Here is a 13117-nt window from a genome sequence, read left to right as displayed (position 1 = left end):
GATAATATGTCTTGGCTACTGGCGACACGAACTGAGAAAACTTGTCACGAAACGACTGAAAAAACATGACAATTGTTTGTGTCAGTGTCAATATATCGTATGCGGCGATTCTGATTGGCTGAGCTTCCTTAATACATGATCGCGTGACCCTTGTTTTCTAGGAATAAACGCAGCAGCAAGTCCCGTTTGATCTCGAACAGTCATAGAGATGGAAAAGGAACAACACCAGAGTAGTGCCCATTTGTTTCCAATTTTAGTATGTTGTTTTCTGTTGGCCTGCTCTGGTATTGTGTTCGGCATTTACACTCACAGAGAAATCTCTTCGCTTAAACTACAACTCCGCCAGCATCACAAGCTCATCGAGGCATTACAGAACGGAAAGGGGGTTCCAGATACCGCGGTAAGAAAACCAATTGAATTAACTGTAAGCTAAGTTTGATTGAGAATTTAAATCAAGTCTACGAATTTTAGTGTTTTTAAACTGAAAAGAACACTGAGATTTTCCTTGTTTGCTGACCAAACAGTATTAATTCCCTAGGGGTCAGGAGACACAAGTCGTTTTCGGAGAAGAAGAGAAGGGTCCATTCAGAAGCCCCGCGTCGGTTAGTGTGCCAATTGCAAAATAGAGGCTTCAAAAAACTTAAGCATGGGTAAATGAGCGACTAGCATGTAAGAATTGTACACAAAAACCAAATGAGTCAGGCTCTCTTCCAGGATCTCGCAACTCCAAAGAACACAGAACACACGGGAGAAGCCTGTGAGGTGTTAACTTGGCTTCTGTTAAATAATTCCTTAAAAGAGATGGCATTTATCATCGCTGCCAACCCACTAAAAACGGTCTGCCCTTCGAGACGCGTTTTTACTGACTGCCCATGGACTAAATGTCAGTTGCTGAGCTATTTCCACAAGATAAAGCAAACCGCGCAGTCATCGAAATACCACACTGCACATCCTTGATTGACCTTATGGACATCAGACCGACATGAGACTTAATATCGATCCTTGAAATTGTACCAATCGTGAGCCGAAGATCGGTAACACCCAAATACTATCATCAAATCTGATAACACTTCTCATCCAAATCTTAAAATTACCCTAAGTTGATTGGTGTGCTAAATTAAAACCCCTGCATGACCTTGCTTGACACAATCATATAATATTTCAGCACTGCCAATAACAATACCCTGCAGGACTTCCAAAAAACAGCAAAATAAAACGCTTTTCAGGAAAAAGCTCATAAAGAGTAATTAGATAAGGTAATTTAAAAGTTCCTTCCACAAATTTAGCTAATATGATGTAATCAGTAATCCAATAAGTCCAGCTGGATCTCGCCATTTACCGTTGAAAGTACACGGCAAGGAGGAGAGCACGGGAAACAAGGCGCTCCGTGCTCCTCATGGTACCCCAATGTGCCTTTCTGTCTTCCACGCTGCATATCAGCGAGTGTGAAATGACTAAGGTTCTTTCAGATTACTGCTCAAATCAGTCGTTGTTTTCTTTCCTCAATAACCTCCCGGCTACCTGTAAAATTACAATATGCATTGCAGCACTTTGGCAAGCATCGATTTTGAGGCGATATGGTACTCGTGCGGCTAAGCCTACTATCGTTGTTGTCAAAAATTTGTAAGAGCAAACAGCGTGCGGGTAGCGCTGGAATGCAAATAGCTTTATGAGGACTGTGGGAGATTAAGATTCTAAGATTCGCATTTGCGACTAAAGTTAACCAACATTCTAGGATAGCTGTAGCTAACAGGCAAGTTAAATGCCCGAAGATAAATCAAATAAGCTCAGTTGAATGTTTGTCGAGTGTATTAAACGTCTCTTGAATAAAGAAATTTTGATTAGTGTTTTCAGCAAACAACAAACGTCAGGCTGCAATTTACGTTTTACTACTATTTTCGCTCATTTTCGCTCATTTCTTCTTTGAAGTATGACGCTCTTATAACAAGGAGCCACTGCAATCGGTGCTCAATCTCTCTTACATATGTTGGCTCAAGGGTATTTAATATAAACGAGTACTGACAAGTTGGCCGACATCGTTACAAACGTGATTTTGGCTGTTTTTTTTTTCTTTCAGGTATGTCAAACATGAAAATGCACGTGAGTAATTTTAGCCTCTGCTTGTAACGTCGTATACCTTGCTTGGCATTTTCCTCCCCAGACTAGAGGGCATGGATGTTCTGTCACGCATGCGCGAAGTGACGTCAATGCAACGTCACTTTCACTCGTCCGCCATTGGGCAGGCGTTAAAATTCAAACTAGTTATAGCGGATTTTTAAACCGGTTAAGAGTTAAAATTATTCGCCTAAGGTTTTGGCCCCAGTTGTTCGAAGGGTGGATAACTCAGTTGGTTTTGCTAGTGTTTATCCTCTGCATAGCGATTTATCCATCGGACAGCGCTACCCATCGTTTGAAGAACTGACGCCTGGACGACAACGAGAAGATCCGTGCAAAAGTTTCCTCTGCCAGGCAGGGTATACTTCGTATACGACTGAAAGAAAATTCAACCCCGAAGATACAAATTTTCTCATGCATATACAGTAAAAAATCAGTATCTGAGTATTACAACTGTTGCATTTCAGTTCACAGAGTCGGCTCACGTTGTTGGCTCTGGTACTCGGCAAATTCTGCCTCGCACGACAAAAGGTTAGTTTGGTTACTTTTGCGTTTCTTGTTTCACTACTTGCGCATTATTAAATGATTTAAATTGGAGATTGTTTTCTGTTTAAGGCACTGTTTGCGGTTTTAAAAGCGATAACTTTATTTAACTAAGGGGCCCGATTACATGAGACGAGCTGGCTCGTTTAGGGGCCGATTCAATGAGCCGGGCTGGTTCGTTCAGCCGAGATCCCGGCACGTCTGAGAAATACACCAAAAATCAAGTTTGCGATGGAAAAATCCCAGCCCGGTTAGCCGGACCAGCAATTTCTAAGCACATGACTCCACTTTGGTGCAGAATGGCCCACGAAATAGTCGTTTTTTAATGTTTAAATGAAAGATGTATAAGATAACAAATCTTAAGGCTTCTTTAAATTGTAGAATGGTGAATTAGTAATAACAATTTAGAGAGACAAACATCTCTCCACTTCTTCTTCTTCTTCTTTTTGTTATCTTTTTTCACACGACATATTCTAAATTTAACCCAAACCGGGCTGGCTTACCTCATTCCGGCAAACCCGACCAGCCAGGCTCATGTAATCGGCCCCTGAGCGTTCCGGCAGAGTGCGATCACACTTTAACCGAGACTACCCCGCTAATCATAAACTGACCACTAATGGACCCAAGTGAACCTCCAAAGAAAGTTGGTTGAGGCCACATTTGGGCGTTTAATACGATAAAGCATTTCCTGGTTGTATTTTTAGCTCAGTCAACTGAGGTCTTACTTATAGTCACTGTAAACGAGCTCTCGATGTTTCTAAAACCCTGACGACCCTCGCTTCTTTTAATCAAAATGCTTCAGCTTACCCTGAGAGCAGTTGGTTTCTCCTACGCTTCCCGAGAGAGAAACCACTGCGAGCAACCGTTTAATTTTCCATCGAGCATGTTCGAGGGACGTCACACCCCACGTGATGTATTCGACATCACTTCGTCTTATTTCGCGGGAAATCACTACACAGCAGACTCGCCCAAATGCAGCAGTTACGTAGCTGAACGCAAGCGCCAAAGCAAGTTTATTTACTCGTTTTACCGATTCAAATTTAATTTATTCGTCCTTGGCGCTGGACGGCGGCTCACTCACTCGCAGGGTAGCTTGAGCTGTAACGCAGCTCATATTTTATCGTGGGGGGTTGGGGGAGCCGGGGGGCATTGCCTGTTGTTTTTAAACACTGAGGCGGTGTTTTAGCTTTCCGTGTTCTTGACCAGCAGGAAATCGCTGTCCCCTCCTGTACTTGTTTGCGAATTTATGAGTTATTATTGAGCATCATGAATGGTTGTGTGAAGGCATGTGATATTTTTACCATCAGGTAGACCTTCGTAGTGTTATTCATTTCATTAGCTTGGCGCGAAATTAATAAAGTAAAACGATGCAAGGTCTCTACTACACTCAGTAAAAAGGGTAATGAAAAAGGAGGAACTCGGAAGTGCTTTTTTTTTGCTTTTAAACTTAAGTTGTCGCTGGCACAAGAAAACAGACAATGTGTGTTTACCATGGCAAACTTAGACTGACAAGCCGGTCGCACTTTGTACCTAAGCTGTGAAGACTGAGAAGCATAATTAAATCTTGATTTCTCTCATAGGTCGGGCAATCACTGACTGGAGGCTTGGTCACATAACAGGAAATATGAAATTCGTGAGAAACAGTTTCCTTGTGATTGGCTTAACGGGTTACTACTTCATTTACAGCCAACTGTTCTATTACGACGGAACAACGACTTTCATGGGACACAACACGTACATCAACGAGAACCCTGTCATGGGCAGCATCAGCAGTGTGGTTAGCGAGATCAAGAAATACAACACCAATTATCAAGGAGCTGTGTTCTTGCTCAGAAAAGGCGACAAAATATCCGTTCGCGTCCCGTTTAGCAAGATCTACAGTTATTTGAACAGAAAGACCAGCTATTTTGGTGCCTTTCTAATTAGCCCTCTGGCGAATGTCACGATACCGACTTTAGTTAACCCTACACAGTAACTGCTAACATGCGTACTTGTAACAAAAATTATTGCTTATGCTGGAGAAAGGATTGGAAACAATTTCTCCAAGAATGAAACAGGAAAGTTTCTGTAATGACTATGTTTATGACTGGAAACGTAATTATTATAGCTACAAATTACATGCTTCACGGTTGTATCCCTGCTGTGTTGTTTAGCCGGAAACACCATAAAAGGGAAGTTTTAATTAACGATTAACTTAGAAACATAATAAACACAAACTATTAGCACCCTACGAAGTGAAAGGCGAGGTTTGGCTACGTTAAGTTCTCTTATAGCAGTTTAGAGTCCATGCCATGTACACAGTGTTTTGTATCTGCCCTATATGTGGAACTTTCGATCAGTAATAGAACGCAAACTGCGGCGACAAACATGAGGATAAACAAGCGCATAACTGAAATAAGTTTTTAGTGGTTTAACGTTTCGTATGTCTCAACATACGTTTTCAAAAGTAACTGTTAGCTAAAATTTTTTGAAATATATAACAGTAATTTTAGTAGCTTGTGAGGTAACATTGATAGTAACAAAAGGAGGTAATACAATACTTTACAGATATACAAGAAACGATGAAAACAAAAGAGAAAATATATACACTGTAAATGCATATACTTAATACACATGTAAAACTTATGAATAAAGGTACTGCTTTCAGGGCCGTAGCCAGAAAAAAAATTATGACTGAGGCAATGTCCATGGTTAAATTCTCTTCGTAGGTATTTTAGGTGTTTACGATGAGCGCGGACGATAAGTACATTTTTAAGTCAACGCTGGAATCACGTTTCAGTATCTTAAAAACCCACGACAAATTGACAGATGCCTCATACCGGCTCCGGCCCTGGGTACCAGGAACAAATTCAACCAGTGGCCAGATAGTGTCTTGAACCCGGGATCCCGCATCTCAAGGCAAGTGTTATGATATCTTGAATTTTCTAGACTTTCCTTACCTTTTCTCGTTTTTCCAGAACGTTCTAGAAACGAAGTTGTCAATTTTTATAATTAACTTAATGGTCACGAGTTCGCTATTAATAGCCTGTTTACATAAGACTGTTGTTGTCCAGAAGTTTCGGATTTAGCGAGCGCGCTCAAGTGTAAGTGAGATGTTCTAGTTGACATTGTTGTTGTTATTGGATCGAGGTTGTAGCTACTGGTTAGTGACTGTGCATGTACTCATGGTAAACGTCTCAACTGGGGGTGTAGGAATGGCGCAGTGGTGAGAGCGTTCGCCTTCCACCAATATGGCCCGGGTTCGATTCCCAGACTCGGCGTCACATGATGTGGGTTGAGTTTGTTGGTTCTCTACTCTGCACCGAGAGGTTTTTCTCCGGGTACTCCGGTTTGCCCCCCTACTCAAAAACCAAAATTTGATTTGATTTGCGTTAACTTGTTAATTTCAATTTACAGTGTCCCCGATTAGTGCTCTACAGCGCTAGAAGATTAGACACTTAAATGAAGTTCCTTTCCTTTCCTTTCCTTTAGTGATTAAATCTGTCACGGTGGTTTTTGCGTGATCTGATCGTCTCTCTCAGTCTTGAAACAGCCAACGAAAACAAAACTGCAAGCGCCCTGACACTGGGCCGCACTGCCTCCTCACAATATCGGTCGGACCTCCTATTGGCTAGAATTTCAAAGTGTTTCCAATTTAGGTTGTGACTAGTTGAGATTACGTGATCAGCAAGAGCTGACGTGTTATTGTTACATGTAGCCTACGCTTTGTTTTACCAAAGCAACTAACCCTAACCCAAACATAAGAGTTCTATTTCTTATCAAGCTTCGTTGGCCAAAGACCAAAACTATCTACGATTTGGTTCGATGTAATGATATTTACCATACAACAATAACCATTTTAAACCTGGCCAATATTACAGTAAAATGTAAATAATGAATTGCTGATTTAATTATCCACGATATCATTACATCCCCGATATAGCAGGCAAAATATAAATTAACCCCAACCGGAAAAGAATGGCAGACGCTTCCATCAACCAAGATATGCAACAATGCGTTTCCTTCTTAGACATGTCAAAAGTCATTAACGTCATTAAAATGTCTCGATCAATTGCAGCTGCAGCTCTTTCCCAATTAATTGGACCGGTATAGGATGCCGCTGTGTTCTGTATAGGATCAGGATCCATTATTCAGTTGTATGTCTTTTTTATGCCTATTGTTTCGTAAACCAATGACGAATGCCATAGCCTGCGTTCGTTAGTTGGCAAGAGGCAAATTAACCAGCGGCGAAGCGCCGCGCGGAGAATGGGGAGGGTCGCTGTGAAATGGGAGGCTTATGCCTCTCGCGCCATCGGAAGACCATAGACAGCAATGACCAGAACCAGGTTGCTGACCAGCGGTTTTCGTTAAAACAATGGTTTGCTGGGGGTGCTCAGTCTCGCGGGGTCAGAAAACCTGGTTAACCAAGTCACGAAACGTCTGAAATTCTGCGCATACAATTTCTACTCTTTCGTCAATCTCAAGATCATATTCCAAAACACACGCCGCATCAACTCCTTTTTTCCATACAAAGATCGCTTGAACCGATCTCAGAGGTCCAAGGTCGTCTATAAAGCTGTCTGCTGGAACTGTGATGAATTCTACATTGGCAAATCAAAACGAAGACTCCATGACAGAAAAACAAAACATTTCAAGGCCCTAGCTAAAAGTGACCATTCATCAGCCATTGCTGATCATGTGAAAACCACTGGCCACGACATTAAATGGGATCACTTTGACACTTTAGCGTCCGGAAAAACTGACTTTCACTGCAAAATTAAAGAGACTTTGTTCATTCAAGAGCTAAAGCCTTCCCTTAATGTCAATATTAGTAGTGAGAAGTTATTGCTGTTTTAGCTATTACCCCTCATTATGACTAGACACATACTGCTGCAGATCATTTTTCTCAGGCTAGGTTCCAGACCCCTAATGTTTACGATATATATATATAATTTTCAAAACTTGTAACGGTCACTTTTGAAAATGTGTGTTGACTAGCATACGAAACGTCAAGTTTTATAAAAATGCGTTGGAATACAATGTTTATCACCGCTGTTTGTGTTATTTTCTTAATCAAGCTACGATGGCCTAAGAACAAGAGTTTATACGATACTGGTTAAGGTTTTTCCAACAATACCGCCAGCTAAGCAGACCTCGATTATCATTGTAATGGTGGCGTCCCGACCCATCCGTCCAAGTTTCGGTTACATTGAATGAAACCCAGGTTACACTCTGTGCCTTCCTTCACGTTCAAAACACTCTGACGTCACGATGTAACGATGATTGTAAGCCGGTGTTTTTCTCTAATATCTTAAACGATATAATTTTACCATTCGCCCCCTATATCTGGTCCACTGTATAAGAAGAATGCTGTTTCTTACATCTTCATTCCGTTGCGCATGCTCAAACCCCAAAATGTGTCATATGGAAAACAAGATGACCGTATTTTGCAATACATATTGCACGAAATATTACTGCCAAATGAGAAGAGCAGAACGTAGTGCCCAGTAAGATTTCTCACATTTGTTTCAAAAGGGGATAGTTCACGTCCTCACTGACTGTCATGTCATGGAAAGTTCCATCTCCTGGTGAAGTAGGAGGTCATGTGATACTTTCTCCGTCCTTATACTTCCGTTGTTCGCTTGATTACGACCTTGATACGTAGCCTGATTTCTATCACTGCAGGACGCGACTTAATTCTTCTTCTTTCCGAAGAAGCCGAAGAATTGTTCACGCCATTCAGTCTTAGTATTCGTATTTTCGTTCATTCTAGCACTTGATAGTCTTGGTGCAGAAGTACGTTGGTGGGGGCCCCAGTCCCCTTCCACGGAGAATGCCATTTGTAGAGCCTGTACGTTATGCCTTAAGGACATATCGGCCCTCGCAGTAACAACTGACTGTGCTATTTGACCGCCAGCCGTTGATTTCTGCAATGAACTCTTCCGCCTGCCGATCTGCTATTTCACCGATACTAGAGATGATATTCTAGTTGTTGAAGAATAGCTGACGTCTCCCCTGCTGCCAGGAGGCCGGTGTTCTCTTTTGGTCGCCTCTTACGACACGCAGAGAAGTGACGATGGTCCTCATGATTCTAAATCCGAGAGCCGCACACGGTACCACTGGCTGTAGATATCTCAGAGATACAGGTGAAAAATCAGAATCGTGGTTGTTATAAGCTTAGATGACTATTGATCCTGCAAACAGTGGAAGACGCCGCGCAACAGAGAAAACATCTCTAGTTTCTGGCTAAGAATGCTATTACCAGCGTTTCTCACAAATGGATATGAACGGCATTAAAAGATTATGAACCGGTATGGGACGATAATTGTTCTCCGGCATGGAGAACCTGGAAGACAAGCTTTTGTGTACATACAAAGAGAACACAACAAGGCTCAACTACGATCAACTGACGCATGTTCAAATGAGATTCGATTTTTGTTTTACGCTGTTCACCCTATGCCTCAATGCAACGGCATGGTTCATGGGATCCACCCTGACAGCGGGACGCACTATCAAAGTCCTATCAAAGATACAAATTCAAGGCAGCAACAACTGGAAGCACCCTGGAAATTATGTTAAACGATATTGACCTTCACAGGGTAATCGATAAATGTGCAACTGTTCACATCAGATAAGGCGTACATGAAACACTCCTAGCAAGTCAGCCCTGTCCTGCGACAGCGCATATTTGTCCTTGGACGTTGACCACTATAATTTCCCAAGAGAAAATTTGAGAAACATCACTTACCCGGCTAGAAGGAGATTTCGAAGTGTCTCAGGGAGAGGGTAGTACACAAAAAGTCTTTCAGAGAGTATGATCATCACAATTACCATTTCCACAAAAGATCAAAGTCACAAGCACTTTTCCAGTTTCCGCCATGTCGTATCATAGGCGAACCACTGATCGGCCAAAAATCTGCAAGAACATGACAGGGTTGAAAACACAGACTCTAATGCTCTGACCGTGATAGGCCGCGTCAACAAGGAGGAAGAGATCTTCTCTAAATTATAACACCAATACGGAGCACAACCTGCCTGGCAACGTGCCTAGAACCACGACTTCAACAAGTGTGATCCTTCCAAGATTACAAACTGACGAAAGCAAATTACTGTCATCTGCCAAGAAAGACATCGGATCAAAAACTTTGCTTGCAACGAAAATAAGGAGGGCAGTCAACAACCATGTTTACACATGACAGTAATAGCAGCAACGCAACATATTCGAAATTAACAATCAAGGAAAAAGTTGGAAGATAGTCTGAGAAAACTATAACCGCTGATACCATTAATGAAATTGATATTACCATAATTTATTATCTACTTATTATTATTTATTGCCTTTACTCAGTCATAATTCTATCATTTGTTACTTTTTTGTTGGAGATATTAGCGCCAACGCGCCACTTTTTAATCCGAGACAAAATAAGTTCAAGATGATAATGATGATGATGATGAACATCTCATAACGGAATTTTTGAAACTTGCGTTATGTCTTGTATTAACATTTAGTATAAATACACAGGTGATTATACAAAATCGCGCGCTCTCGTTGGCTCGCTATCTCGGATTATCAGCCGATAATCACCTCGACGGACAAAATGGCTGCCAGTAGTCGTTTTGCCACTGTAAGTGAAGATGATTTCGTGTTGAAATGTTTTTTTTTTCTCTTTTTTGAAATAATCACCTGTGTATTTATACTAAAACAATTATTCGCCTCGGTGAATATTCACCGATAATCACTGAGCCTGAGGCGAATAATTGTTAAGTATTAACGGCTACTTTCAGTTCAAACCCATCCCTGGCCAACTCGATCTATTCATATCTTTGGGGTATTCTAGTTGCTAGCTCTGTTCTAGTTCTAATCTAGTTACCATTCTCTCACTAACCTACTACATAAGATTTTAAATTTATTTCACCGTTACTGCTGAATATGTGGGAGTTGGGACAAAGACAAAACGCCAATTTATAAACATGATTTTCCTTTTCACTTATAAATAAGTAAAAACGAGAAGCACAATGTTTATCAGCACTGCCTGTTTAATGTGACTTCTTGATAAAATTAATTAAATGGTTGAAAACAAAAGCATTCACAACGAGGACTGGTAACGGGATAAAGAGCGCTGAACAGGGATGAATGTGATACAAGTCACGTGACGTCGTGTTCCGAGAAAAAAGATCCCTAGATCGAGGTTTCAGTCCTTGTCACTGTATTAAATGTTGGTTTCTAAGAAGTCAACAAGACTTTAAAGGCCACCAAAATGCAGAAGAGTCAAAGACATGTCGTTGTGTTACCGTGGTGGTTCCTGATCGCACTCGTCGCGACAATATTAACTTTATTCCCAGTATTTTTGTTCTGTGTGCGCGAAATTGTTGTCCTCAAGTCGCGCGTTGGTGACCAACAATTGGAGATCGCTTCCCTGAAGTCCGTCATAGAAGAGATTCAACGTCAAAATGAGGAGGACAAAATATTGAGCGCTGACACCGGCATAGCGAACCCGAGAAGATTTGAATTAGAGGTTTGGCTTGTACAGCTGTCCTTAAATTCTCATTTTATTGTGCTTTAGATCCTTAGTGCGAAATTGAATTGCGATTATAAGGGATGCTAACAGCATAACAAAAGGTGCGTTCACAGCATCTCGCAGTGCATATCCTGTGACCTTTGTTGTAGGAAAGCTTCGTTTTTAATGACGTTTCGGGGAACTAACGCACACACTATTCTTTTGATAATCCACACGACTGTGATGAAACATGAGAAAATAGTACTGTGTATGAGCTGAGAGTTATTTCCTTGTCTATATCTGTGTAGGAAAATTTGCAGGTCAGGATAAGAAGAAACGCGAGGTCAAAAAACGCTCCAAATCAACAATGCCGGTGTCGAAAAGGTATACTGACAAATCTCATCGCTTATTTCATGTGTACAGCCCCGCATTTGTGGAAAGAGGAATTGCTTATCGTGTGACTACACAGTAAGGAATTTAATAGGAAAGGGCGGTGTGATTCTAACAAGAGTTTTCGCTAGGCCAGAATTGCATAAATCAACACTTTCATTTCGCGTTGGCAAACGAATGACCGAGGTACTTGCGTTTGAGAAAATTTTAATTTCCAAAGCAAATTTGGTACTTTTTAAGAAAAACATCTATGAAACTCAATGCCCATCTTATTTTCCAGGTGTGAAGAATGTTTTACAATCGGTAACACTACTCAGTTACTTAAAAAAATAATCACGGTTGGCGCAAATCCATGCATTACTTTGTCTCGGAAATTTGAGTGAAGAAAAGAAAATGAGAATGTTATTCACTCTTAAGTAAACGATATGTTGTAATATCTCTTCCAAAACTTCAACAATTTGAGTGTATCGTCACCTAGTAATAAAATTTGAGGATTATTTTCCAAGCTTTATTTGTCTTCTACATGTTTTATTGGCTTACAACAAAAACTTGGCCTGTTACACGATCGCTTTGGATCAAATGCTTTGTCGGAGACATGCCCAGGACACGTGCCTGTTGACCTCTGAAAATTGTATTGCAGCAGAAATCATCGAATGCCGCATAATCAGGTGTCTTTGGCATGTAAACTTACAATTTTCGAGCCTTAAAAATCTACTGAGTGAACGTTATAAGGGAATCGAGTACATGCATCATTATTTTTTAACAATTAAGGCCTTGAGTTCCGGTACTTAAAAAACCGGATTCTAACCAGGGTTTATAATGTGTGCCAACCATTCAATGGCTGTCATCGATCAATAAATCAAATCAACAGTCACGGCCATATGATCACGCAAGGACTCGTTACAGTCACGAGAAATGACTGTTATGTCACCGTTTCTTTTCACTATTTAAAGCAGTCAATTTTTTTTCGACAAACGTTCCCCTTGTCTGGAAAAGGTTTGTAAGCTAACGGAAAAAGTAGAGTAATTCAATTTAATGCAAATTGCAAAGTGACTTATCGAAGCTGTCATTGCGAAACAAGTTCCAACCATTTTGTTCTCTTTTTTAGGTGCCAAAGGGGAGCCGGGACAAAAAGGTAGAGCCGGAGAGAAATGCTCGTGTCCTTATTAAACCGTGATTTCATTACATGACTTTAACCTTTTTTATCGTCTTTCCGTCCAGGACAAAGAGGACGCAAAGGGCGACCGGGTGACAAAGGTCCTCAGGGAAGTGATGGAAAAGATGGAGAGAAAGGAAATCAGGGCCAGAAGGGAGAGAAGGGTAATATTATCATGCTCGTGGTGTGACGTGATTAGCAATTGGTAGGCTCAGATGGACTGATGTGCGTCTGCGGGCCTGATTAATACCGAGAATCGTTAAATTAACCCTTTAAGCCCCGAGGGGTTCCCCATTGACGAGTAAAATCGTCTGGCGTTAGACAGAGTAAAATCTATAAGTGCCATTTGGCACTATCGGGGCTGAAAGGGTTAAAGAGAAGAAAATGCCTCCTTTATCTCCTTTATAAATGACATTTTCAAATGGTTTTGACTGAT

The 13117-nt window shown here is 41.1% G+C and overlaps 1 protein-coding gene across 1 annotated transcript in view; it reads left to right on the top strand.

Annotated features, from left to right (window-relative positions):
• LOC137981900 (uncharacterized) overlaps positions 1 to 13117 on the top strand; it is a 17145-nt gene continuing 4028 nt past the window's right edge. The window contains exons 1-10 of the mRNA XM_068828935.1: positions 1 to 424; positions 539 to 602; positions 2078 to 2100; positions 2583 to 2646; positions 4239 to 4630; positions 10147 to 10159; positions 10867 to 11153; positions 11444 to 11519; positions 12634 to 12660; positions 12747 to 12845. Coding sequence (XP_068685036.1) covers positions 209 to 424; positions 539 to 602; positions 2078 to 2100; positions 2583 to 2646; positions 4239 to 4630; positions 10147 to 10159; positions 10867 to 11153; positions 11444 to 11519; positions 12634 to 12660; positions 12747 to 12845 — 1261 coding nt within the window. The 5' untranslated portion in view covers positions 1 to 208. The remainder of the gene's footprint in view (positions 425 to 538; positions 603 to 2077; positions 2101 to 2582; positions 2647 to 4238; positions 4631 to 10146; positions 10160 to 10866; positions 11154 to 11443; positions 11520 to 12633; positions 12661 to 12746; positions 12846 to 13117) is intronic.

This window comes from Montipora foliosa, chromosome 13 (genome assembly GCF_036669935.1).
Source record: "Montipora foliosa isolate CH-2021 chromosome 13, ASM3666993v2, whole genome shotgun sequence".
NCBI lineage: Eukaryota > Metazoa > Cnidaria > Anthozoa > Scleractinia > Acroporidae > Montipora > Montipora foliosa.
This window is presented reverse-complemented; position numbering and strand designations above follow the sequence as displayed.